The sequence below is a fragment of the Pyxicephalus adspersus genome, chromosome 2 (genome assembly GCF_032062135.1).
Source record: "Pyxicephalus adspersus chromosome 2, UCB_Pads_2.0, whole genome shotgun sequence".
NCBI classification, from domain to species: domain Eukaryota; kingdom Metazoa; phylum Chordata; class Amphibia; order Anura; family Pyxicephalidae; genus Pyxicephalus; species Pyxicephalus adspersus.
The window spans coordinates 39,570,226-39,597,867 of record NC_092859.1 but is presented as its reverse complement, the minus strand read 5'-3'; the positions used below and the strand labels follow the sequence as shown (position 1 = coordinate 39,597,867).

General features: G+C 40.2%; 1 protein-coding gene across 1 annotated transcript; it reads left to right on the top strand.

The window, feature by feature from the left end:
• The first annotated feature begins 5,246 nt into the window (after nucleotides 1-5,246).
• LOC140323448 (zona pellucida sperm-binding protein 4-like) lies at nucleotides 5,247-11,700 on the top strand. The gene is made up of 12 exons (XM_072400501.1): nucleotides 5,247-5,404; nucleotides 6,172-6,293; nucleotides 7,107-7,203; nucleotides 7,548-7,703; nucleotides 8,374-8,564; nucleotides 8,862-8,956; nucleotides 9,066-9,193; nucleotides 10,015-10,204; nucleotides 10,285-10,435; nucleotides 10,634-10,712; nucleotides 10,900-11,016; nucleotides 11,521-11,700. The coding sequence occupies exons 1-12, from the start codon at nucleotides 5,347-5,349 to the stop codon at nucleotides 11,676-11,678; spliced, it is 1,542 nt and encodes a 513-aa protein (XP_072256602.1). The 5' UTR covers nucleotides 5,247-5,346; the 3' UTR covers nucleotides 11,679-11,700.
• The last annotated feature ends 15,942 nt before the right edge of the window (nucleotides 11,701-27,642 follow it).

Here is a 27,642-nt window from a genome sequence, read left to right as displayed (position 1 = left end):
TGGTTAGAACCCATCTGTTATAATACAGCATGTGCAAGCTTGCTGTATTTATTGATATTGAGGTCACCTGCTTGCCAAAGTACCTTCTGGATGAGTGGTGCCTCCCTTAAGGGAGCTTGTTCTGAGCTAAAAAGCAAGCTGATTGATCTGTAAATGTCAAGTGACAGCTTTTACCATGCTCCAACTGGACATAACACCATTACATTATTCCTGCATGTGAGACTTTAACTGTTACAAGGCCAATGATATGTCCCTGTAGAATAATATAGATCCAGGTAGGTTCTCTGCTCTGTAACCTACAGTAGCTTGTACAATGCTCCATACCTGTGAATTATAAGTGGCCATTTTCTTGCTACTTTTAGGCACTGAATTTTAATTTTGTGTGTGATCATTGTGCAAAACAGACCTGGGCTATGTACACACGTGCAATAATTGTTGTTGGAAAGGGTCTGTCACAATCCTTTCTAATGACTGCACAATGTATGAATGAGTGCTGTACATATACAGCACGCTTGTGTTCTATGGGGAGGGGTAGAATGACGGAGCAGCACTCCACTGCGCCCTCCTTTCACTTTCTTTATAATCAATCATTGTCCGTCATTTGCCAGGATGGTCGTTCGGACGAAGAGTTCTGTTCACATGAAAGATTCTTGTCCCATATCAACACTGAGCTGATTATCGGAGAACGATTGCACGTGTGTTTATGTAGTCTTAAGCAAGCAAATCAGTGGCTAACTACAGGCCCTTTGCCATGATTACCCACCCAGGGCTACGTCATAGGTTCATGATTACCCACCCAGGGCTACGTCATAGGTTCAAAATGTGGTATTCTCTAGACGGGCCAATCCAGACTGCTCCTCTCCTTACACTGTTGCATACAAAATTCTTCAATGTGTATACTCCATAATTCAGTTAACAGAAAATAGTCTGTTTCAGTCCTCTCCTGTTCAGTCAACTCCACTTTAGTCTACTCTACGCCACTTTTTGTATACAAAATTCTTCAGTGTGTCCCACTGTGCTGTACATTACACTAACTGATCTGCCCAGGTCTCTGCTCTATATAATGTATAATACATATGTGCTTTGTACTATACTTGATAATTCAATCGTCCTATTAACAGTAACAGTACATCCACTCCATTTCACTTCAATTCAGTTTAGTCCACCCCACTCTTTGCAGCCTTGCTTTGCAACAGAATGAATATCACTCTTTACTGATGGTTAAATATCTGAAACTGCAAAAATTAAAGTTGCTATTTTTTTTAAAGGATGCCTCTCATCTATATAGAAATGCTTTGTGTTTCAGTCATCAAGAGGATACTTTTTGTAACACATCACTTCTTATACAAATCTGTGAAATATTAAATACAAAATATTACTAAAAATGTTCACCTAAAGATTATAAGCTACAAATGAATTAAAAAAAATTGCCCAGCACCTGATTGCTTTTCTTTAAACACAGTACACCTGGGCTCACTACCATAGCTGTCAAGTCACTTTACTGATTCAGCATATAAATAGTGAATTTCACCTAGTGCTGGTATTGGTAGCTGCTGGAAAGATGGTGTTGGCTCTTGTAGGGTTGTTTTGGTTTTGTGGCTGGTAGTTTGGCAATATTCTCTTCCTTCTGTTCTGGATGATGCAGCTTTTGTGCTCTCTGTAATAGGTAAGTAAAAGTAGCATTTACTGTTTTTCTAAGATCAAAAATTTAACGTCTGTATTTTGTGAATGTAATAGTAATTATAGATGACCAGTGAGCCTTTATACTAAAGAAAAATACTGGTCAGACTACAGCATAAGCTTTAAATGAATAGGATCAGGGTCCTATTAGACAGCAGTGCAGGTTGTTTAATACATTGCAACCTCTTTCACTTTTTGTAAATGAGTAGTTGCATCTCCAGTGTTCTAAGACTTTACTGTGGGGAGGACTTTCAGCCATCCCAAGACTTGCCAACCCCACAATTTTCTGCCTCTGTATGAATTTTGGGGATCATAGTTCCCCTATGCTTGAGCTATAACTAGCATGCTGAGGTCTTGGCTTTAAAGCTTGAGTTTGTATTGAAAAATGAGGCATACTACATGTAAAGCTTTGAGGAAGGGCTTCTGCTGGGTTTCTAATGGAAAGGCATACCTTTTTGTCCATCAGACCATTCCAATGGCTAATGCAGCCACCACACCTAAAGTATGGAAGTTTCAATATTTTTGTGTATGTATATGGCAGAAGACAGGGGTTTATCCTTTCTTATATATGAGAGAAGGGAGATAGGACGGTAGAGAGGGGTCCAGTGAGGGTTTCTTTAGGATGGGGAGAATTATGGCATGTTTGAAAGCAGAGGGGTTTTTACCAGTAGAAAGGGAGAGGTTGAATAGTTTGGTTAGGGCAGGGGCCAGGGTGGATGAATGGGCACATAGTGGATCAGAGGGAATTGGGTCAAGCGGACAGGTAAGAGACTCTACATTCTACAAGGCCAAATCATCTAGTACAGTTTGGATTGCTTTACAATATTGTAAGACTGTTACTACTTGTCTCAAACAGTAGTTTTACTTGTAAATGCATGTTTGTGCACTAAAAATGTACTATATTTTTTTTTTCTTGGCATAGATGACCTGGCTTCCAGTCCTTACGTGCTTTGGCTAAAAGGAACAGCAGTTGTTGGCTGTGTCTTGGCAGTTATCCTTGTTGTTCTAGCCTGTACAGAAGATGGAACAGAGTTGAAAACAAAAGAGAAAATTGTCCATTGACCTCTGTAAATGCTTAATAAAATGAGCTGTTTTTCAAAAATTTGTGTGGTTCTGTTAATGATAATGGAGTCTCATGTACAGCTTCTGTCAAATTAAAAATCTCTCAAGGTAATAAAACCGAGATGTTAAGTGGGTGAATACAATTTGTTCCAGTACTGCTGGAAACTAATGTGGGCTTGCTATTGATTCATAGCATTCAATAGAAACCATCCACAGCAGTACAAGGTAGTGAGGTTCTTCCTTCTACTAGGCACTCCCCCCTCCGTAACTGGGACACCCCAGCTAATACTTCACAGGGGGCACAACCTGAAATTTGTCCAGATGGAGATGCCAGGCAACCATTTAGATACAGATCTATGCAAGATGTAGTCTTTTGGGGCATAGCACATCTGACACTGGGGAACAGTAGGGACAATGTAGGACTTTGTCCACATATGCATTCTATCAAGACGTCTATTTTTAGGGAGCTGGGTAATTTTAACTTGTGGTTGAACAGTGCAAATAGTTTTTACAAAAATAATAAAATAATATCAAGGAAGAATACACAGAATGGGAACTCTTGTGGTGCATGCTTCCTACACAGAATGGTACAGTACACATTAGTTCAGAACAGTCATAGCACAACATTATGTGCAAGCTTGCTGCATTTAATGATGGTTTACCAAAGGTACCTTCTGGATGGGTGGGAGTTTGTTCTGAGCTGAAAAGCAAATGGCATATGTTGACCAGGTAGTTCTAATGGCTAGACAAGGACCTACGCATTGCTGTGCATGGTCCTGAATGCAATGACCCCCAGACACCAAGTGCTTGGTGTTTTGCTGGCCTCATAGTGGCTACATGTCTATGTATGGCTGGCACAGCCGATTTGGTGTTTGTCATAAGGAATTATAAAGGGGAATCATTTTCCTCTCTGCAACTTATTTTCAAGAGTTTTATATCCGTAAGATTAAAGCATCTGATTCCTAACAGTGATCACTCAATTTACCAGTGATGTTCTTCATACTCTGTAACACTCTGGAAAAGCCTTTGAGGTGACATAATGGCTGTTGGATTTCTGTTGCTGGAAACAAACTTTCCTGGTATTTCTGGTGACAGGAGGACAAGTAGCACATTGTGTTCCTCTGTAAGAAATATGTCATCATCGTGTGAGATAAACTGTCAGTCAATTTACCACTTACTTTCTTCCTATTCTGTAACCAAGTCTGAGGAAGCCTTTGAGATGACATTTGGCTGTTGGATTTCTGTTGCTTCCAAAAAAAATGTCCTTGTTGTTCCTGGTGACAGTAGGACAAGTGGTGCATTGTGTCCGCTGTAGTTATTACAGCAGTTGCTCATTGATCTGCCACGACAGATCTGTAAATAGCAGGGATAGCTATAAACATGCTAATGTCCAACCGGACACAGGTAGTTCATGCTAATGTCCAACCGGACACACACCATTACATTCTTCCTGTGTGTGAGACTTTAACTGTTACAAGGGCACTGAAATGTCCCTGTAGAATAATATATATCTATTGACTGATTCTCTGCCCTATAACCTACAGTATCTTTTGTACAGTGCTCCATACCCACCAAGGAGGATCCCCCTATGCCAAACTCCACGACTATTCCAATTCACTGGATTCCTGCCTTCCAAGACCCCAACCGCTAAGATGACCCCAAATACCAAATTCTAACCATAACAGAAGGGGTGGGCGGGCCCAAAACTTTTTCTTCCAAAAAAGGGCCTCCCACTTCCGTCCAGACCCTTTTAACTCATCCTATTTCTCATCCCCTCCTACCCCACACTCCACACTACCACAGCCCCTCCTAGTATTACCTCAATTTAATAACAACCCTGGGCTACATTCCACACCCCGTCATGTAGGCCATGCGCCTAATTTCTTACAGCTATGGGCCTTTCTAGGAAAATTGTCCTATCAATAGTAACAGTAGGTCCAATCCACTCCACTCAAGTCCACTACTCCCCTCCTGTTCAGTCCAGTCCACTGAAGTCCACTGAAGTCCACTGAAGTCCACTTCAGTTCAGTCCAGTCAAGTCCACTCCACTTAACTGCACTCCTGTTCAGTTCAGTCCACTTCACTCCAGTCCCCTTAAGTCCACTCAAATCCAAACAAGTTCACCTAAACCTAAATTTATCCTAGCTCTGGTTAAATATCTGAAACTGCAAAAATTAAAGTTGCTATTGTTTTTTAAAGGATACTTTTCATAATCAATATATAAATGTTTTGTGTTTCAGTCATCAAAAGTATATTTTTTCTGATGCATCTCTTAAAGTCATCCTTATACAAACCTGTGAAATATTAAACACAAAGAATTACCACAAATGTTCACCTAAAGATTATCAGCTCCAAATGATTTAAATGAAACCGCCCCTCACCTGATTGCTGTTACTATCACAGTACACCTGGGCTCACTACCATAGCTGTCCAATCACTTTACTGATTCAGCATATAAATAGTGAATTTCACCTAGTGCTGGTATTGGTAGCTGCTGGAAAGATGGTGTTGGCTCTTGTAGGGGTGCTTTGGCTCTGTGGGTTTGTGGCTGGTGGTTTGGATTCTTGGGATGATCCATCCCGCTTGCGCTGTGGGTATGATTACATGCAATATTCTCTTCCTTCTGTTCTGGATGATGCAGCATTTGTGCTATCTGTTATAGGTGAGTAAAAGTAGCATTTACTGTTTTTCTAAAATAAATGTTACTTGTTTTTTGTGGATGTGTTAGTCATTGTAAATAAACCTTTATAGTAAAGAAATATACTGGTCAGACTACAGAATGAGCTTTATATGAATGGGATCAGGGTCCTATTAACAGCAGTGTTTTAATATACAGCAACATCTTTAACTTTTTGTAAATGAGTAGTTGCATCTCCATTGTTATAAGACTTTACTGTGGGGAGGACACTCGGCCATCCCAAGACTTGCCAACCCCACACCTTTCTACCTCTGTATGGATTTGAGGAGTCATAGTTCTATGCTTGTGCTATAACTAGCATGCTGGGGTCTTGGCTTTATTGCTTGATTTTGGAACACAAAATGATGCATACTACATGTAATGCTTAGATTACTGTTTTGTCCGTCAGACTATTGCCAATGCAGTTACCACATCTAAAGTATAGATTGATGCAATATTTTTATGTATGTATATGGCAGCAGACTGGGGTCTAACCTTTCTCTGCTCTATTTAAAACTAAAAAAAAAAGTTCTACATTTAGGTAATACCTAATGTTAGCTTCAATCCCTAATACGTTGTCCTTTCCAAAATAAAAGGAGTTTGCAGAATAAAGAAACATGCTTTAAATGTGCTAATATTGTTCAGGTGCCCTAAACCTGCAGTTGTCTAGCAAATTCTGAATGTTACTTGTTTTTGTGCATGCAACTCTTTTTTTCCAAATAAAATGCTAATTTTTTTTTTTTTTTTTTAAGATCATAATGGAAAACCTCACAATCTGCATAATAGCTCTGCCTGTGGCACATGGGTAGGACAGCATTCTGATGGCTCTATAATGGTTACTGCTTCATTTAATGGCTGCTTTGTCAAAGAACAGGTAAGCTGGTCAAAATGGAAGCAATATAATTGCATCATAGAAACCCTTCTGCTTGGAATAGGAAAGGATAACAATGATGGCTGGTCTTGAGGTCCAGGTTTTTAGCTGAGCTTCAGTGTGGCCTGCTTTTGTTTTGGATTATATTGTAAAACAAAGGTGGGCTTCTTCTATGAGCTTTTTTGTGAGGGTCTCCTTACATTTATCTATTGAAAAGTTTGTGAAACCAAATGGAGCACATTGAACTAATCTTCTGTTTGTGTGCCTTCATTTCCAATAAATTTCATGTTGAGAAATCTCTTGATTATAGAGCATATTGGCAATAAAACCATGTCATTCACTGGGGGGGGGGGGGGGATTTCCCCTGTTGCTGGTCATCAGGGTGTGGAATGGGTGTGTTGACTAAAGGGAACCACAAATTTTACACTTTATCCCCAAGTTTTTGCCTGTTTGAGGATAGTTTCCTAATTTGACTGATTGCCTGAAGGACTCATCCTTTGTGGGAAATGGTAATAAAATGGCTTTCCCACTGACTCTAACCCAAAGATATCATTTTAACATGATTTCCAAAGCGGTATCTGACTTCTGTTGCCCTCTAATCCAATGTCAGAATTGGGATACTCAGAAACGTTTCTAATTTTAATAAAGACTTTTTCTGAAATCTACACCTTTTTTAGTTTGTTTAGAGGAAACTGCTAAAGATTAGTGGCCAGGGAAGTTGATATTAGACAAAGAGGGTAAAGTGTGTGTACAATTGATGAGACTTCTATTACTAGCAACTTCTTAATGTCTACGTTGGCTTTTATCTGATTTCAGGACGGGGAACACATAATGACCATGAGTCTAGAAGAAGTTCTCAGTGATGGAAAACCCCAGTACCACAAAAAGGATCTCAAGTGCCCACTTCTTCCAGGTGAGTTTTGGCTTAAACTGGATTTAATTACTGGAGCCTTCCATGTTGGGGGAAAATGATGGCAGACACAGATGTGTGGTGCATTACATGAATGTGGACCTTGCAGTTTTTCTGTGCTTTGCTATGCTTGCATTTTTTTTTACCTGTTTGGGACTATATATTAAATTCCGGAGGTCTGGCCTACCTCATGACAAATCTTTGGCCAACTAACACCCCATTTGTTGGGATTACATACCATCTCTGCTGAATGCAGTCTGTCAATAGGACAATTAACATGATATAGGGAGGGGTGTGTACAGCATTTCCTAAATTGCTGCCTTGTACTAACTATATTTTCTCCAAAGCAATGGATGCTCCCAGTTTTGATGAATGTGCTGCTATCCCAAGAGCTGACCGTATTCCATGTGCTAACACAAGTGTATCCAGAGAGCTTTGTGAAAGTGTTGGATGTTGCTATGCCTACTATGACCCTGGAAGTCTCTGTTTCTATGGAAATAAATGTAAGTTTTAGTAGCTTAAAACACTACTTTAGATGTATGGGTATAAAGGCTTATCTTGTCCCCAGTATCTGATTTGCGGAAGGTGCATATTTGTTAACTGGATCTGTTTATTACAAAATGATTTTCCTGAAGCTTTGCAAATGTCCCCCCATCTAAAGCTTGTGTGGGCTTCTAAACACTGGCTATACGTTGGGCCTACTAACTTTAGACTTGTGCATTGCTATAACATGTTTTAATCTCCCAATCTATTATATTTTAAAAGACATGACATGTATTTTCTTTGGAGATGCAAAATCGGTGGGTAAACCAATTAATCCAGGTGCAGCAATGTATTGGGGCTCACAGGCATGTTGGCTTTGTTTTCAGGTCTAATAACATGGACTGGTTTTAAAAAAAAAAAAAAAAAAAAAAAAAAAAAAAAAAAAAAATTCACACAAAGTACTTCAGAAGGGAAGCAAAACCACACATGCTGAATGAACACTTAATGTACAGACTGCGGTGGAGGGTTATTGATGGCTTCTACAAATGTTCCTCTTCCAGCCATGTCAAGTGACTATTTAAATATGGGGCCAGAAATTGCTTTTTTTTTTTTTGTCTCTAGTATTTGCTTTTAGGTAATGGAAGCCAAATGATGGTGAGTCTTTCGACTAACATGCTTTTCTTTTTTTAGTGACTGCCCAATGTACTGATGACAACAACATGGTGGTGGTTGTGTCCAAAGACCTCACGTTGCCATCTTTAATACTGGATTCAGTCAGTTTGATTGGTGTGGACTCCACCTCATGCCCCAGTTTGAGCATTTCAAAAACCAACTCATTTGTTGGCTTTAGGTTTCCTTTGGCATGCAATGTTGTAAACCAGGTAAGATATTTAAGAAATATGGTAGACTGACTAATGCCTAATGTGGAGAAACCAGGAGTTGGGTAAATGATGTTTGGGAGGGGGGGAATAATTGCCCTGTCTAGGGAAAAGGCTTTCCTGGTCTAACAGGAATAAATGTTCTTGGACCATATTTAAAATGGCATGTATTGTTAGCATGTTAATTGGTTAGAACCAGGAAGGGGAATTGGAAGAAAGTCATAGCTGGTTATCATATTGGTGTAGTCACTGTTTAATTGCATGGTAGATCGGTCACCCATATCAATTGCTTTTGAACAGGCTCCTGATGGCATGATCTATGAAAGCACACTTGTTGCAACAAAAGTAATACAAACGTGGCAAGGATACTCTATCACAAGGGACAGCAGTGTAAGGTAAGATACCAGATTTGGGAAAATGGAGTATTCAAACGTATGACATTGCCTTTCCACATTTGGTACAAACCATGGTTTGTTAATTTGAATTGTAATGCTCTGACTTTAGAATAACTGTTCGCTGCACGTATGGAAAAACTGATATTGTCCCTCTGGAAATCGAAGTGCTGACCTTGCCGCCACCATCTCCAGTGTCCACTCAAGGACCTCTCTTTCTGGAAATGAGACTAGCTACAGGTAATGTGTTGTATGGCAATTGTCACTCATAAACTCCCACATTTGAAAATGGTGAACAGTGGGTGTGGGCAGGGCATGACCAGGTGTGACTAAAGCAAGATGGACACTATTGACCAGGTGGGGGGTAGTTTAGGGTACTACAACATGTAATATCTCAAAATACACAATGCATCTGTAAGTAAACCATAAATAAACTTTTGCTCTGTTTGTGATTCTAATATAATAAATTGGACCATCTGCTAACTAAGTCACAATTCTAAATTGAACAACATAATTGTATCTTGAAGAAGAAATGTTCTTTAATGCTGAATTATTTGTCCCATCCCTTTATTGCACATGCATCCAAAATAGAACATTTCACTAAATCTCTTTATTCATACACACCTAAAATTACTTTACTACAAATACAATCTCTTTTGTTAAAAATGCTTGTCATTGATTGTGGTATAGGGCCACTTGCTCAGTAAATATTGAAGCTCCATTTAATAGAAGGGAATAAAGGCAGATATCTGCCACCCCACCTTGATGAATGAATAAAGAGGTACTAAATCAATCCATATAAGATTTAAATTACCAATCTTCTATGTTTAACTAATGCAAAAGTCAAATCAATCTGATGTACAGGAACAGGCCATGCCTTTGATACTCAGCTTATTGGTATAACATATATAAACTGCTATTAATCGATCATGTGTACTTTTAACCTAATACTATTAAATAAAAATGGCAGAGTAGAACATGAGTGAAGTACAGGATTAGTCATGCTCAATGGTTGCATTCTGTGCTTTTGACCATGATGTGAGCATATCTTCTATTTTCAGATGGAGCATATAGTTCATTCTTTGCTGAAGAAGACTACCCCATAGTAAGGGTGCTCCGAGAACCTGTCTTTGTGGAGGTTCGTATTTTAAACAGAAATGATCCCAGCCTGGTTCTTGTCTTGGACAATTGCTGGGCAACCAACTCTGCTAATCCAACTGATGATCCTCAATGGCCAATTTTGTTTAATGGGTAAGTAGCTATAGATGAGAGGATCATGTACTACCACAAATAAATTGAGCTTTAACAAACTGGCTTATTTGTTTTTTAAGTTGCCCATTTCCTGGAGACAACTACCTGACTGAAAGGCTTGCTGTTGGAGCACCTTCAGAAAACTTAGCTTTTCCGAGCCATTACCAGCGTTTTATGGTCAGCACCTTTACATTCGTGTCTCCCAACGCCCAGGTTGCTCTTGGTGGACTGGTAAGAAAGTTGAAAACTTGGTTATCAAGAATGCCTTTTAAATTGCCACTTGGTGATGAAGTAACAAGTAACCTCAGCATCTCAATGTGGGTGATTGGCCAATAAAGGGGAAAAATGCTTTGATAAAATACTTTGTACCTTAAATGGATTCTTGATCTGTTATCTTTGAGTGATGAGATATTGCCTTTTCTCCTACAGGTATTCTTTCATTGCAGCGCCTCAGTATGTGTCCCATCTGCTACAGATTCCTGCATTGTGAACTGCCCACAAAGGAAAAGTAAAATTTTGTTATAAATTTCTATTTTAACCTTTCTAGCTTTCAATACTTGCATCATGTCTGGTATAGTTTTTAACTAATTTTACCTCTCATTTACCAGATATAGTTGTTGCATTAGTGTCACTCTGTCTTTGCTTTCATGACTTTAAGATTTACCTGTTTAATAGCTAAAGTTGTCTTATTGCAGGGAGAATGGCTGATACAGTTCCAAGGCAATCTCTAACTGTAACTTCTGATGGACCTTTGATCTTCAGTGGGGATAAGGACTTTGATGCCGATCGAGATCTTGCTGAAGTGGAGACTGGTGAGTGTTCAACTATGCTGTGTTTAAAATTAGTCACTGAAATATGCAGTAGGATTCATGCATGGTTGACATAATCGATTTTAAGGAAAATACTGTATGTGCTTAGAAATGCTGCTATGTGGGGCTTGAACTTTATACTGTAAAGCAACAAATATGTAAAATTGTCATGTAATATGGACATCTAGTCATTAAACCCAAACTGAGCTTTTAGAAGGAAGCAAATTTTAGAATTACTTTAGTGTCTTGGTTGTCATTCTGAGAACTCCTTTCTTACTGGTTTTCTTGATAGTACATGTGTTCAACCAAACCTCATATCTGTAGGGGCTATTTGAGTGCAGAAACAGTAGGGTTGAGCTTGTTTCTGGTCATATAGGTGGGATGGGCATAACTGTGTATTAGGCTAAGTTTGGATTGCTTTACAATATTGTAAGACTGTTACTGCTTGTCTCAAATGAAATATGGAAACATGCATGTTTGTGCACTAAAATGTACTATTCTTGGCAGATGACCTGGCTTCTAGTCCTTACATGCTTTGGCTAATAGGAACAGCAGTTGTTGGCTGTGTCTTGGCAGTTATCCTTGTTGGTTCTAGCCTGTACAGAAGATGGAACAAAGTTGAAAACAAAACAGAAAATTGTCCATTGACCTCTGTAAATGCTTAATAAAATCAGCTGTTTTTCAAGATGTTCTTGTGTAGTTTTGCCTTTGATAATGGAGTCTCATGTACAGCTTCTGTCAAATTGAAACTCTCAGGGTATTAAAGTGTGTGTGTCCTTCAGTAGTACTGGAAGTCTTGGTCCCAAAACTAAACTGGTCTTGCTATTGATTCATGGCATTCAATGGAAACCATCCACAGCAGTTCAAGGAAATAAGGTTCTTGCCTCTGGTAAGCATGATGCTTACCAGAGGCAAGTGTGTGGTGCCCCTCTTAGGGGAGCTTGTTCTGAGCTAAAAAGTATAAGCCTATTTTGACCAGGTAGTTATGATGGCTGGGCCAGAGCCAGGACCTCCAAATAGCAGTGCATGATTCTGAATATAATGGCCCCCAGACACCATGTGTGTGTGTGTGATTTGGTGTTTTCATGTCATACAATGGTTTTGCTGGCCTCTTTGTGGCTATGTATGGCTGGCACAGCATACTTGGTTTCTGTCATAAGGATCTATAAAGGGGATTAATTTTCCTCTGTGCAACGTATTTATATCAGTAATATTAAAGCATCTGATTCCTAAAAGTGATCAGTTATGTTATTCATACACTCTAACCCTCTGGAGAAGCCTTTGAGGTGACATTTGGCTGTTGGATTTCTGTTGCTGGAAACAAACTTTTCTGGTGAAAGGAGGACAAGTAGCACATTGTGTTCTTCCATAGGAAATACGTCAGTTGAGAACAATTGCAAAAACCTATTGTATAATCTTATTATTATACAGGATTTATATAGCGCTGTACATTAAATAGGGATTGCAAATGACAGACTAATACAGACAGTGATACAGGAGGAGAGGACTTCAGATGTCATTTCTATACATAGAATAACTAACAAAAATTAAGCAAACTGACACGGTCATTTGAGTTGTTTATCCACCCCTATTAGTCAAAATTGTCTCTTTCCTACTCCAAACATTACACAAACCATTGCTAATCTATCCACCAACATCAACCCCACTTCTAACTTCCACCACACTTAACATAACCACAACCAAATTGATCCACCACCTGACACTCGCTACTCAATATTGGAACTATCCCCAAAACTCACATCTATATAATTTTTTCTTTTTTTTTGCATTCCTGCATCAACTCCTATTTCCAATACATCGTAGAAAGTCACTGGGCCCTTATCTGATAGGGAAAAGCAAAAACTAGACAATTTTTTTTTAAATTATCAATCTCTTCCCACCAACTTTCAGAAATAGAAGTCATTTAACACCACTTTACAAACCCACAGATCTACGGAAGTTTTTAACACCCAGGATTTTAGAGTCCTAAAAGATTTATGCTCATTACTAATGGAAAATGAACCCTTTTCACTGGACACCTCAGAAAAGACTAACATATAATATTCCTACCACAATTAGGCAGGATTCTGTCAATTTACTGAAAAGAAAACCCAAATCTACATATTTCCCACCAGTATCCACTAACCCTCACATACAAACTGTCGTAGACTTTACTACAGATTGTATATTAAAAACCTCATTACCACAGTCCCTTCAAGAAATTTTTTTCCCTATTACATAAAGCTCTCGTAAATCTGAAAAGTATTAAAAGAATCCTTATTAAACCTGCCGACAAACAAGTTAATATTGTGATATTAGATATTTTAACGTATTTTTCACCGTATAAGACGCCCCCAATTTTAAAGGAGAAAAATCTAGAAAAAAAAAGATTCTGAAAGATTATTCCCCTTCTGATCACTCGTGCCATTCAAATTCCCTTTCTGATCACTCTATGCCTTTCAAATTCCCTTGTAATCCGATTGTCATACAATGTATGACAATCGGATTGCAATATAACATTTGTTTACATTGTGTTTGTGTGCTCTGAGTGATCTTCAGCACGCTATTCAGGGAACACAGCATGACTTTGTCAGCCAATCATGCTGAGAGTGGGAGGACGCCGGGAGCAAGATACAGGAGACAGTTACTCTGGCTGCGCTGAACAGGAGACGGGACAGGACAGCAGCTGGGAAGGATACATTTTGATACATTTGGACCATAAGACGCAGGGACTTTTTCCCCCCACTTCTGGGGGAAAAAAAGTGCGTCTTATGGTCCGAAAAATACGGTATATACTAGGAATGAGCAAGCGAGATTTGGAAGTTCGACCTCACAGCCAATCGGGCCGCTCTCGCTTACCGAACATTTAGGCGGGAATGGCAGTGTAATTTACCATGAGGTCGTGTACTCACAAATGAGGGAAAATGCAGGGGGCGGGAATGACGATTATTTCTGGTGGGAATAGCGTGGCCAGGAGCGAATCATTTGCTCCCATTTTGCACAGGAAGGCCCAACAGCCCAATCAGGAGAGATCTGAGGAGAGGCAAATATGCAGGGAAGGAGGGAGGGGTTAGTCACTCCATCTTGTGTTCTGTGCCAGAGAAAGAAGTAGGGAGAGAAGTGCCAGGGACAGGTTAGGAGCCTTCAGTATATCTTAAAATATACAGATTGTGCAGCTTGATGCTACCCCTTGCTATCTAACAAAAAAGGCAGAAACATTTCTGTCCTACTCTCAAAAAAAATACAGATATTTTATTCTAATCTCACTTGCTATCTATCAAAAAAGCCAGAAAAAAAGTCTGTATTTACCCCCAAAAAATACAGAAATTTGATTCTTATAGCACTTGCTATCTATCAAAAAAGCCAGAAAAAAAAATCTGTATTTCTCTCTCTCTCAAAAAAATATTCTGATCCCACTTGCTATCTATTGAAAAAGCCAGAAAAATGTCTTGTTTCGCTCAAAAAAATACAGATATTTTATTCTGATCCCACTTGCTATCTATCAAAAAAGCCAGAAAAATCTCTGTATTTCTCTCAAAAACATATAGATATTTTATTCTGATAGCACTTGCTATCTATCAAAAAAGCCAGAAAAATGTCTGTATTTCTCCTAAAAAAAAATACAGATATTTTATTCTGGTCCCAATTGCTATCTATCAAAAAACCCAGAAAATTGTCTGTATTTCTCCCTGGGAGTCCTCCACTGTAGGACAACAGCAAACCATTAGAGGCAGGAGCACAAGTTATCAAACAGGTCTGAGATGTGTGCGGAGCACCAGTACGTGGGTAGATTTATTAAAAGTGCCTACTACAATCATACAGCCACGTCATGTTGAGAGTATTGTGGACTGGGTCGCAGGGGCCTCAAGTGCAGAAGGCTTTTCTTCTGCAGTAGCAGCAGCAACCAGCACAGCCGTGACAGGAGCATAGACAGGAGTTAGCGTGGCTAATGTGCCTGTACCTCCTGATGACACCCCCTTGTTGTTTGATGAACAGCCTGAGGATCTGTCATTGCAAATTTCAGAGCAGGAGGCAGACTTTGAGACCCTTGGGGAGTGTGGTCAGCACTTGCTGGGGGAGGGTTCTGCATCAGTGGCTGCATTTGCAGATGTTGGCTTAGATGAAAATGAGGATGATGATGACCGTGATGTGTTATCCATCATGTGTAACGGCTAGCAGCAGTTCCGAAACAAACACAATGGAAAGGCAGCAGCAACAGACTTGGGATGGAAGGGGCCACAAATCTGCCTCATGTTAGTCCTAAAGAACACACAGACGAGTGGGCACAAGCAGGGGAACAGTCAGAGACGATGTGACCGTGGGGGAGATGGAGCTGGAGCAGACGCAGGGCACCCAGCAGATGCAGAGGCAGGCAAAGAAAAAGAGCAGCAGAGTAGTTTCATGCATCTCTCCAGTGTGGTCCTTTTTCATGCTGAAAGACGATGACGGGTGGCCAGCAATCTGCATGCTGTGCCACAGGCAGTTTCGCAGAGGACAGGCCGGATCACATTTTGGTACAACATCCCTGCTTTCGTACATGCGCAAGAACCACAAACCAAAGTGGGAGCAGTACTTGAATTCTCTTGAAGGAGGTGTAACCACGCCATTGTCTCTTCTTCCACCTCCATTGACTACTTGTACACCTCCAACTGTCATTGCTACTACATCTCAGGAGGTTGGTGACAGACAGACTTCAAGCTGCGAGGAAGTATCAGCTTCTGGCTGCAGGTTTTGTGGCGTCAGACGATGTTTGTGGCCAAAAGATGGACAGAGAGGATGAGGCTTGGCTGATGCCCTTCCGGCTCACAACAGGCAACGTAGTGTGTGACAACGGGGCCAAACTTGTGGCCGTGCTGCGCATAGGCCGCATAACACATGTGCCCTGCTTTGCACACATACTGGGCCTGGTGGTGCCACATACCCAGGACTGCAGGACTTACTGAGACAGGCTCACTCAATCTGCAGCAATGTATGCCGATCCCCCGCTGCCACGCTTAGCAAGATCCAGCGCCAACAGAGGCTTCCACCGCATAGACTGATTTGAGACACTCTGACTAGATGGAACTCCACCCTGCACATGCTCCAGCGTTTGTTTGAGCAAAAGCTAGCCATCCGCCATCACCTGGTCAGCCTGGTGCATGGAGGCAGTGGGGCTCTTGGTACAGCCACACAACTGAGCTATTTTACCAGTGACCAGTGGCTGGAGGTGGAGATGCTGTGCAAGGTACTGGCCCCCTTTGAGCACGCCACAAACGTTGTGAGTCAGGAGCGGTCAGGCTGTAACGATGTCATTCCCATCATCTTTCTGCTTGATAATACCCTGTGTGGCCTGATAGAAAGTGGCCATTGGAGAGGAGGGGAAGAAATGGGGGAAGAGGATGAGAGGATGAGGGTGACATTACACTCCATAGCGCACAGCCAGCATCAGGAGGAACAAGAAGGGACACTGGCTGGCATCAGGAGGTTCAAGAGGAAGATGATTATGATGATGATGATGATGAGGGAGACCATGTTGGGACTGCTGGACAGGACCCATCCAACCCGCATTTGTGCTGTCACGCTCCAGGCATTGTGCGGGCGATGAAACAACAGGAACTGCTGCAGCTTGAACAGGATGAGGTGGGTAATGAGGAATAAGATGTTTTGGCGCCTACTGACGGACAGGAGGAGGATGAGCCCAGGGAACCCCTCTTTCATATGTGTATTAACATATGCAGGGACCCCTGCATTTGCAGCATCAAAAACCTGGGATGATTACTGGCTGGCCACCCTTCTGGATCATCGCTACAAAGACAAAATATCACAGTTTCTACCCAACCCAGCACAAGAAACAGAAAAGGTGACCCGCCTGAGCAGAATACTATGCGACCGGCTGTGTGAGGAGTTCCGCGCACCACATTCCACACAGGGAGCTCAGGCGGACACCGCCTCCACCATATCCTCCTGTAGCGGTGGCAGCAGTATCAGCAGTAGTGGCAGCAGGCCGCACACATCCAAAAGTGTCATGCCTGCCATTGTGCCAGCTAGCAATTTACTTTACATTTCTGCTGCTTCCGGGAGGCAAACAAACTGCAGATGAAAACCCCCAGTACTGCCACACTGGTAGGTACCATTGCCCTTGCCTAATTTTTCAGCTAAGTATTGTAAGATAGAGGGTTGGCATTTATGTCATCCACTTCATGATGCAAACTAGCGATATCGTCTACCTTCCTAATGCTTCCGGCACCACAGACCACAACAGCAGTGCTGGCGCACACAACATTTTGTTCTGGCCCTTCTACGTTTAACCACAAATTTCCAATATTTGCATTACACACTTTGGGTTGGCATTGACGATGCACTACACCCAGCTCTAAATGCCAGTTACCAATGCCGCCCATGCTCTGTCCCAGGGTCCACCGCCTCATTTTTCTGCTGTTGCTGCTGCCACCTGCCCAGTACTCCATTCACAAAAATTGTATTACCAACTTTTTGATGTCATTGACGATGCACTACACCCATCTTTAGATGTCAGTTACCAATGCACTCCTGATGCTGTTGCTGCTGCCGCCTGTCAGTGCTCCATTCACTATAACTGTATTACACTCATCTGGGTGTCATTGACGATGTACTACACCCAGCTCTAGATGCCAGTTACAAATGCGGTCCACGCTCCGTCTCAGGGCCCACCGTCTCCTCCAGATGCTGTTGTTGCTGCTGCCGCCGGTCAGTGCTCCATTCACTATAATTGTATTACACACTTTTGGATGTCATTGATGATGCACCACACCCAGCTCTAGATGCCAGTTACCAATGCGGTCCCCACCCCGTCTTATGGCCCTCCTCCTCCTGCTGTTGCTGCTGCCACCTGTTAGTACTCCATTCACTAAAATTGTGCACTTCTGGGTGGCAATGACGATGCACTACACCCAGCTCTAGATGCCAGTTACCAATGCGGTCCCCACCCCGTCTTATGGCCCTCCTCCTCCTGCTGTTGCTGCTGCCACCTGTTAGTACTCCATTCACTAAAATTGTGCACTTCTGGGTGGCAATGACGATGCACTACACCCAGCTCTTCATGACTCTTACCAATGCGGTCTCCTTGGCGAGAGCTGACCAGAGGCCACACACTGCTACTGCTCTCGCTGACCCACGCTCCGTCTCTGGTCCTTCATCCTTTTGCCTAATGTCACTGCACTACTTGTCCACAACTTAATGGGTGGCATTCCTAAAACATGTATCATGATGCCAGCTAGCAAATATTATTGTTATTATTATTATTATTATTATTATTATTAATAATAATAATAAACAGGATTTATATAGCGTTAAGATATTATGCAGCTATGTAAAATCAATAGAGGTGCGTACATTAAATAGCAACACAGTTTCCTACTGTTTTGATGGCGGGGACCTTTCGCCCTTTTTGTCCTAATGTTTGTGCTGCATTCTGGATGCTGTCCATCATGGAAAAATTCTATTTTCCTGCTGTCACTTTGCCTGCCATTTTCTGGAAAACCACAAATTCTTTTTTAACTTTTGTATTTTTTTCCCTGTTGCCACTGTTTTCTTACACTTACCTAGCAAATTTGGTGGTTCCAACATGTTTAGCTTTGCTATTAATGTTTAAAGTTGACCCATTGACTTTAATGTAATTTGCAAAATTGATTCGCCGAAATTTCACCAGAATTTTAAGGAAATTTTCGCGACACTGTCAAAGGTCTTCTAGCTCATCCCTACTATATACCTACCTTTATCAAAATCAACTATGTTCAGGTATTTAATATAGATTATTTTCATGCCTTCTCTTTACTCCCATTAGGCTCAGCCTTAAAGACTTACCAATTATTCCTGAAAAGGTTTCTACACAAAAGTAAATTAACCCTAATTCTTTTTATGAACATTCACTTTAATCTTGTTTACAGCATTTATATGCACTACCCCTATTAGGTTATTGAAGTACCAAGTGATTTGAAATATCATTAGGTACCAGGGTCCCCCCTATTTGGGGATCTTGAAATAAGTTATATATATTCCTCTATTTCTATGTATACTTTATTATTTTTGTTAGAGAATTGTGTTTTCATTTAGTCTTATAATTATTCAAAATGCTACAATATTGGATAAATAAATATACTGTTCTAAACATATGTGATTGATATTTTTCTGTAGATATTCAATATGCTTATGTTTATTATTCTATGTACCAATATTTAAACAATGCTGAATAATCAATACCCCTGAAGAAGCCAAGCAAGGAGAAACACGTCAGGTTACTCTAAACACATCAACAGCTCTAAGCAAACTGACATTTATTTTTGTTAGTTATTTTATGTGTAAAAAAACAACCAAAGTCCAACAACAACACAGAAACAAGTGAAAACAAAGAGACTGTCAGATAACCTCACCTGCAGCTTGTCTAGCAGATCTTCTAACCTCAGTCACGGAAGGGACTGTGACAGATACAATGGGTTTTTGGATGCAATTGTTCTCAACCAAATAATTATCTATAAAGACTGTTTCTTTTTGTATACATAATTATACTAAAATATACTACATCTTTACTCTAAAAACCCTTTCTCTCTTCTCTCTCATTTATATCAGTCCATTCCATACATGCTTTGGGTGAATCCAGACTGCTCCTCTCCATACGCTATTGCATAAAAACAGGAATGGAGGAGCTCAGCTATGAGGAGAGATTAGCTGAACTGAATCTATTCTTCCCTGAGAAGGGATGTTAAAGGGGAGGATATGATCACCTTTTATAAATTTTTAAATGGTCACTCCACTACACTTAAGTGTACTTAAGTTCACTTCAGTCCACTCCAATTAAGTCCACTTCAGTCCACCTAACGTTAGTCCAGTTCAGTGTACACTAGGTTTATTCCACTACACTTCAGTCCAATGCACATAAGTTTACTTAAGTCCACTACACTTAAGTTTAGTGGACTCAAATGAAGTGAACTTAAGTGTAGTGGAGTTAAGTGGACTTAGATGAATTGGACTTAAGTATTCATCTAGTGGACTGAACTTTAGTGGAATAAACCTGGTGTACACTGAAGGGTAGTGGACTTAAGTACACTTAAGTGTGGTGAAATGCAGTGGACTTAAGTATAGTGGACTTAGGTGTAGTAGACTTAGGTGTAGTAGACTTAAGTGAAGTGACCTTAAGTGTAGTGGACTGTAGTGGACCTAAGTAGATTAGACTTATGTAGAGTGGACTGAAGTGTAGTGTAGTGGACTTAAAGTGTAGTGCACTAAAGTGTAGTGGAATGGACTTAGTGTACACTGAAGTGTAGTGGACTTAAGTACACTTAAGTGTAGTGAACTCATGTGGATCTACATGTGGATCTACACTTAAGTTCACTTCATTTGAGTCCACTACACTTAAGTCCACTACATTTAGATCCACATGAGTTCACGACACTTAAGTGTACTTAAGTCCACTACACTTAGGTCCACTTTAGTCCACTACACTTCAGTATACACTAAGTCCATTCCACTACACTAAAGTCCACTTCACCTAAGTTCACTACACATATGTCCACTACACTTAAGTGTACTCAAGTCCACTACACTTACGTTCCTTTCAGTCCACTACACTTCAGTCCACTTCATTCCTCTACATTTCACTCACCTACACTTCAGTCCACTATACATATGTGCTTTGCACTATACTTCATAATTCAATTACAGAAATTTGTCCTATTAATAGATAGTATCAGTAGGTCCACTCTATTCCAGCCAACTCCACAACACTTAAGTCCACTTCAGTCCACTACACTCAGGTACACTACACTTCAGTCCACTACACTTAGGTCCTCTACACTTCAGTCCGTTTCAATCCTCTACACTTCAGTCCACTACACTTAAGTCCACTACACTTCAGTCCGCTACACATGGGGCTAACAACATGCATGTAAAGTACTTTCTTGTAATAAAAGAGGAATAGACTGCAGAGATGGAGACATAGTCCTGCCCCTGTACAAAGCATTGGTCAGACCACATCTGGAATATGCAGTCCAGTTTTGGGCACCAGTTCACAAAAAGGACATTGTGGGATTGGAGAGCTACACTTAGGTCCACTTCAGTCCAGTACACTTCAATGTACACTAAGTCCATTCCACTACACTTAAGTCCACTCCGCTACACTTCAGTCCACTCTACCTAAGTCTATTCCACTTAAGTCCACTACACTTAAGTCCATTTCACTTAAGTCCACTTCACTTAAGGTCACTAAAGTTCACTACACTTAAGTGTACTTAAGTCCACTATATTTATGTCCACTACACTGTGTACACTAAGACCATTCCACTACACTTCAGTGCACTACACTTTAAGTCCACTACACTACACTTCAGTCCCTCTACATAAGTCCAATCCTTTTAAGTCCATTGCAGTCCACTACACTTAAGTGTACTTAAGTCCACTACACTTTTGTCCACTTCACTTAAGTCCACTATACTTAAGTCCACTTTACTTAAGTCCAATTCACTTAAGTCCACTTAACTCCACTACACTTAGAGCCACATCTATTCACTACACTTCACTGTACATTAGGTCTATTCCATTACACTTCAGTGCACTACACTTAGGTCCACTCCACTCCACTTAAGTCCACTCCACTTAAGTCTACTACACTTAAGTCCACTACACTTAGGTCCACTTCAGTCCAGTACACTTCAATGTACACTAAGTCCATTCCACTACACTTAAGTCCACTCCGCTACACTTCAGTCCACTCTGCCTAAGTCTAATCCATTTAAATTTACTACACTTAGGTGTTCTTTAGTCCATTACATTTCAGTCCACTCCACTACACTTCAGCCCACTCTACTTAAGTCCACTTATCTTCACTACACTAAAGTTCACTTCACTTAAGTCCACTACACTACACTTCAGTACACTCTACATAAGACATAAGTCCACTTCATTTACATCCACTGCAGTCCACTACACTTATGTCCACTTCACTTAGGTCTACTACCGTCTACTACTTCAGTGTACACTAGGTTTATTCCACTAAACTTCAGTCCACTCTACTTACGTCCAATTCACTTAAATCCACTACACTTAAGCTCACTTCACTTAGGTCCACTACACTTAAGCCAACTACACTTAGATCCACATCAGTTCACTACACTTAAGTGTACTTAAGTCCACTACATTAAGCCCGCTACACTCAAGTCCACTTCAGTCCACTACACATAAGTGTACTGATGTCCACTACACTACACTTTAGTGCACTACACTTAAGTCCGCTCCACTACACTTCAGTCCACTCTACCTAAGTCCAATCCACTTAAGTCCACTACACTTAAGTCCATTTTACTTAAGTCCACTTCAGTTAAGTCCGCTACACTTTTGTCCACTACACTTAAGTCCTCTACACTTCATTTCAGTCCACTTCATTCCCCTATACTTCACTTAAGTCCACTTAAGTCTACTACACTTATGTTCACTCAGCTACACTTAGGTGTACTTAAATCCACTACACTTCAGTGCACCACACCAGTCCACTACACTACGCTTAAGTCCACTACACTTAGGTCCACTACACTTAGGTCCACTAAACTTAGGTCCACTAAACTTAAGTCCACTACACTTAAGTCCACTCAGTCCGCTCCACTTAAGTCTACTACATTTAAGTCCACTCCACTTAAGTCCACTATACTTAATTCCATTACACTTAAGTCCACTCCACTCCACTACACTTCAGTGTACATTTATGTCCAATACACCTAAGTCCACCACACTTTAGTCCACTTCAGTTCATTATACTTCAAGTCCACTTTAGTCTACCACACTTTAGTTCACTACAGTTGAGTATGCTACACTTTAGTTCACTACACTTCAGTCTACTACACTTCAGTCCACAGTGCTGGTAAATCATCAACGTGGAAAAATAATTGTGAAATATCACAATTTTGCAAAACAGAGAGTTTCTGAGACGGTCCCTGGTTCATCACTTCCTGATTGTATCATTTGATCCATTAATGGAATGCGTGTACGCTCGGTCGGCAAGCTCGATTAACGGGAGTTGGGGTCCTAGTGAACTCCCCTGTCGGTTTCCTTCTCAAATATACAAATTAAGGCGATTCATTTTCAGCTGCGTGATTCAGGAGGAGATGTTAAACTCAATAGTGAGGTGATAGCAAATGATTAGAGCACACCTGTGCCCTGTTCTGTGTGCATCTCAAATCCATTTTACAGGTCTGTTTGAATCTTTAAAGCTTTATGTTTTTTAGTGTAAGTGCTACTTTTTATGTTACTTTCTACTCAGTCGCAAACTTGCTTCATTTATAGTTACATTTGTTGCACTTCTTGTTTTTGATACTTTTTCTTTTGGTTGAAACACTGCAAACTAATTTCTATCAAGCTGGATATATACTAAGTGGCACTTTCAAATATGTCATCACACAATAGTTTGACTGTAAAAAAATATGTGAACAAACATTTGTAACCTGATTAAAGAAAAATTTCATTCTAGTTTGACTTTAGAGAAATCAAATATTTCAGTAAAGGATTATAGACAAACATGTTATAATACATGTATTAAGGAACATTTAGTGATTTCACTTGTGTGTGTATGTCAAAATACATTTAAATGTATACAAATACATATGCATTTTCATTAGTATTATTTTAACGTGACTGGTTTGTGTGGGGGGGTTAATTAGGTAAGTTTGCTTGGATGTTATCCTCAATATTGTTAGTTTCATCTGTTGCAGCAATGTTTTTGTGCCTGGTTTGTAATGCCAATTTCTGTTGTTTAGCAATTCTTCAGCAATGTTTTGTCATTGAGTAAAAATGTCTGCATGATTTCCACTCCACTCCAAAGTGCTACTTGACCCCCCTCGTTGCCTTTGTCCCATTGTCACATATTGGTATTTGACGTATTATGTACGTAGTCCTTTTCTTTTTTTTTTGTTTTTAATAGTCTGACATTTGCACTCATGTTGATTTGCCGCCACACAAGTTCTGTGTTTATTTGTAGTTGTGTTATAGGTTGTGCTGTGCTGCCTGATCTTAGCACTATTGTATACAAGCACACTTACACTTAAGCTACGTACACACTTCCAATTATTATCGTTGGAAAACGAACGACGAACGTTCATGCACGATATATACGAACGATCGTATAGCACCGATCCTGCACATAGAGATAACGACACGATCGTTCGTAGATATTGTACACACAATAGATACGATCGTTTGAGCGATAGAGGAACTATGTGCACGACAGGAAAGTGAACGGACGTTCGTTCATCACGCATGCTCTGAACATGGACGATCAACGACCGTACACACGAACGATGTTCAACGATCATCGTCCAATCCGATCCGTCGGTCCGGTCGTTCGTTTCCAGCGACTTTCCTCGTTCGTCGGCGTCGTTGGTTACTTTTTTACGAACGATTTTTTGCCCAATCGATCGTTCGTCGTTCGATTGGAACGATAAAAATTGGAAGTGTGTACGCACCTTTACTGTCCAAACTGTTTGTCAATTAGCTGTCCAGCTGAGTTGCATACTCATTCTAACACACACATTTTTCAATTGATAAAACACAGTTCACACGCCCATAGCAGGTCTGCCTTGGCGCACAGCTATGAGCTACATACTCCTGAAGTTTGGCGCACAACTTTGCGCATCAAACAACTGAGTTTTAACAGTACAATTGAGCTGTTTTAAGCCTTTCAAACAATTCAGAGAAAGAAACAGCTTAAAACAATCACAAATTACTTTTTAAACTGAATGTCCTGGGAGATTGGAAAGGGAATCACATAACAAACCCCCCAAAAAACAACCGACAACATTTTACAAACAACTTTATTCAAAGAAACATTTGCCAAAAGGTCACATTAAAATATAAAAACACACACACATCACTAAATTTACATGACAAAAAAATTAAAAAGAACAAACAAAACACATGTAAACCCTCACTTCCATGTAAAGTCAAAATAGTTCAATAAATATTGCATTCAAAAAATACTTACCAAACCAATATGCAGTTTTGACCTATCAAGGTTGGAAAACTGGATTAGAAAATATTTATGCAGGATAAACATTTCAAAGTGGAGGTTACAAATAAAAAAAAACAGCTATTGTGCTAAAGGGTAAGCAAAGTATCAAATGCCGCAACATAGATTAATTAGGATAGCACACAAAACAAAAGTTAAACAACACCCTAATATATGCTCAAATTTAGGTGATAGAAATTCACTTGTGATTATCACTTGCGCAGTCTGTCAAAATTGGCTGTTTGTTTTTTTTCTCCAATTGGATATTTCATTATCATTTATTGATACAATCCTTTAGATTTGTACACCAGTAAATAGATATTCAAATAAAAAAAAAAATAAAGTTGAGGAGGATGTTAAAAGTATTGTCTATATGTAAATGTATATATATATTTAGACACATATTAGATACATATATAATTATATACTAGAATAATTATATATATTTATTATAATAACTATAGTAATTAAAATTATATATTTATATATATATATATATATATATATATATATATATATCTATAGAAGCAAACAAGAACGTGTAACGTGTGTGTGCTTGTGACTTTTGTGGGAAAATCTAGTCCGATTGCAAAGCCGAGGTTTAGCCTGCGGAAAGTCACAAAATTTACCCCAGGCGGCTCCTCCAATCAGGCATCATAAACGTTTAGATAGGCGCCTATGTAGAGGAGCTGAACTCTTGCCTAACAGGAAAGAAAAAAGTCATTTTAAAATATGCTTATTTCCTAGTGCATATAGATGTTTTACACATTTGAACAGCACACACATTTTTTTTTAGGGCTAAGGGTAATCTGTGTGTTCTATGAATGCCTGCCTGTCTTTGACCTTAAACGTTCCTGACTGCTTACTGGAGACTTGACCATATCCATGGCATCCAAAAGGCATCTCGCCAGCACAAGAGCTTTTTTTGAAGAACTTGAGTGCAGCGACAGCGAGTCACTTGTGGAATCGAGCGATAGTGATTCACCAGGAAATTTGTAATCAGACAGCAAAAGTGAACTGAGCAACGAATCTGAACCTGAGGTCAGTGCTGTGCGCACTTGGTTGCTCTATTGACCTTGATGCGGCCCAGACAGCGCCCCCAAGGTTTCCATTAACTGGCGCACCTGGTGTGAAAATTAATGCTGAACACCATGACCCCCTGGTGCACCTGAAATTGTTCTGGCCAATGAGGTTATTGAAAAAATAGTTGCTGAGACAAACAGGTACGCTGCACAACGATTAGGTACTCCACACTTTATGTATTCAAGAGGCAGAAAATGGGAACCTGTGACCAAGATGACATTTGGCTATTTTTGGGCTTAGTGATACTTCAGGGAGTGGTGGGCAAACCCCTGAAGTTACATTGGTGTAAGAATAAAATGCTTGCCACTCCATTATTTGCCACAGTCATGCCAGAGTACAGATTTTCCCTGATCATCAAATTTTTACACTTCTCAAACAATGGAGAGTTTGATGAGACTACCCATCCTGCACCAAAACTAAAAAAAATTTGGGAAGTTTCGGATGATTCTAAAAAATTTCCTGCAGACCTATGTGCCAGAAAGAGACATCAGCACAGATGAAAGTCAAATGGCTTACAAGGGGAGGCTCAGCTCTTTGCAATACATTGCGTCAAAGAGAGCACGATTTGTATTTAAATTTTTTTTTAAGTTTTTCAAAAATAACAGGAAAATAACAACATTAATGCCAATAGTAACAATCATATAAAGAATACCAAATAGACAAACAAGCTTCATCAGTACTATCAAGAGGAAACAGAGACAATGTTACAGGAGAATAAAATGGTACAGAAGAAATGCTAGCATATTTGTTAAGCAACCCTGTAAGCCCTAAGGCCATTCTGATAAGGAAAAAAATGGGGAAGGTAAAAGGGGGGGGGGGAGAGGGGGGAAAAACTCTTGTTATATCAACCAGTGTAGGGAAATAAAGGGTCACCATATTAGCGAGAGCTGTATTCTTTCCAAGGATCCCAGATTGTATCAAATTTTCCCAGAGTGTCATTGAGTGTGTGCGTGAGCCTATCATTTATCATGATCCAGTTCATTTTCGCAAATAGTGGATCTAGTGGAATCACTTTGCATTTCCAAGTCTTCGTCAGTGTGATACAAGCAGCCAGCAAAATGACTTTTATCAGTTTCAAAGAGTGTTTAGGGCATCCCCCATCGCATTTGCTAAAATGGGCGCACTTCAGAGTACATTGTAGATCTCTATTCGTGACTCTAGAAATCAGCCTAAAAATCTTAGACCAGAAATCCTGGGCGATAGGACAGGACCACCTAATATGAACCATGGTGCCCCTAGCATCACAACCCCTGAAACACATGGGAGAGGCGGAAGGGTGACATTTAGCAAGCCTATCTGAAACCAGGTACCATCTAAAAATAACTTTATATTTCGCTTCTATTAATGAAGAATTGAGCAAAATTTTAGCTAAAGAGTAAGCCACCTCATTCCATTCCTCTAGGGGCCAATCAATCCCTAAATCATTCGCCCATGTCTCGGTGTATTTCAGTTTGTGCGTTGGGGATGCCAGCACAGCATAAATTATGGAAATTTGGCCCTCAGTGTAGGCAATACTTTCAAATGTAGTAGGGGGTGAGGAGCCT

Coding starts and splice junctions, on each gene's coding strand:
- LOC140323448 (XM_072400501.1), top strand. CDS start 5,347: ATGCAATATTCTCTTCCTTCTGTTCTGGATGATGCAGCATTTGTGCTA. Junction 5,405..6,171: donor ATTTGTGCTATCTGTTATAG/GTGAGTAAAAGT, acceptor TTTTTTTTTAAG/ATCATAATGGAAAACCTCAC. Junction 8,957..9,065: donor ACAAGGGACAGCAGTGTAAG/GTAAGATACCAG, acceptor CTCTGACTTTAG/AATAACTGTTCGCTGCACGT.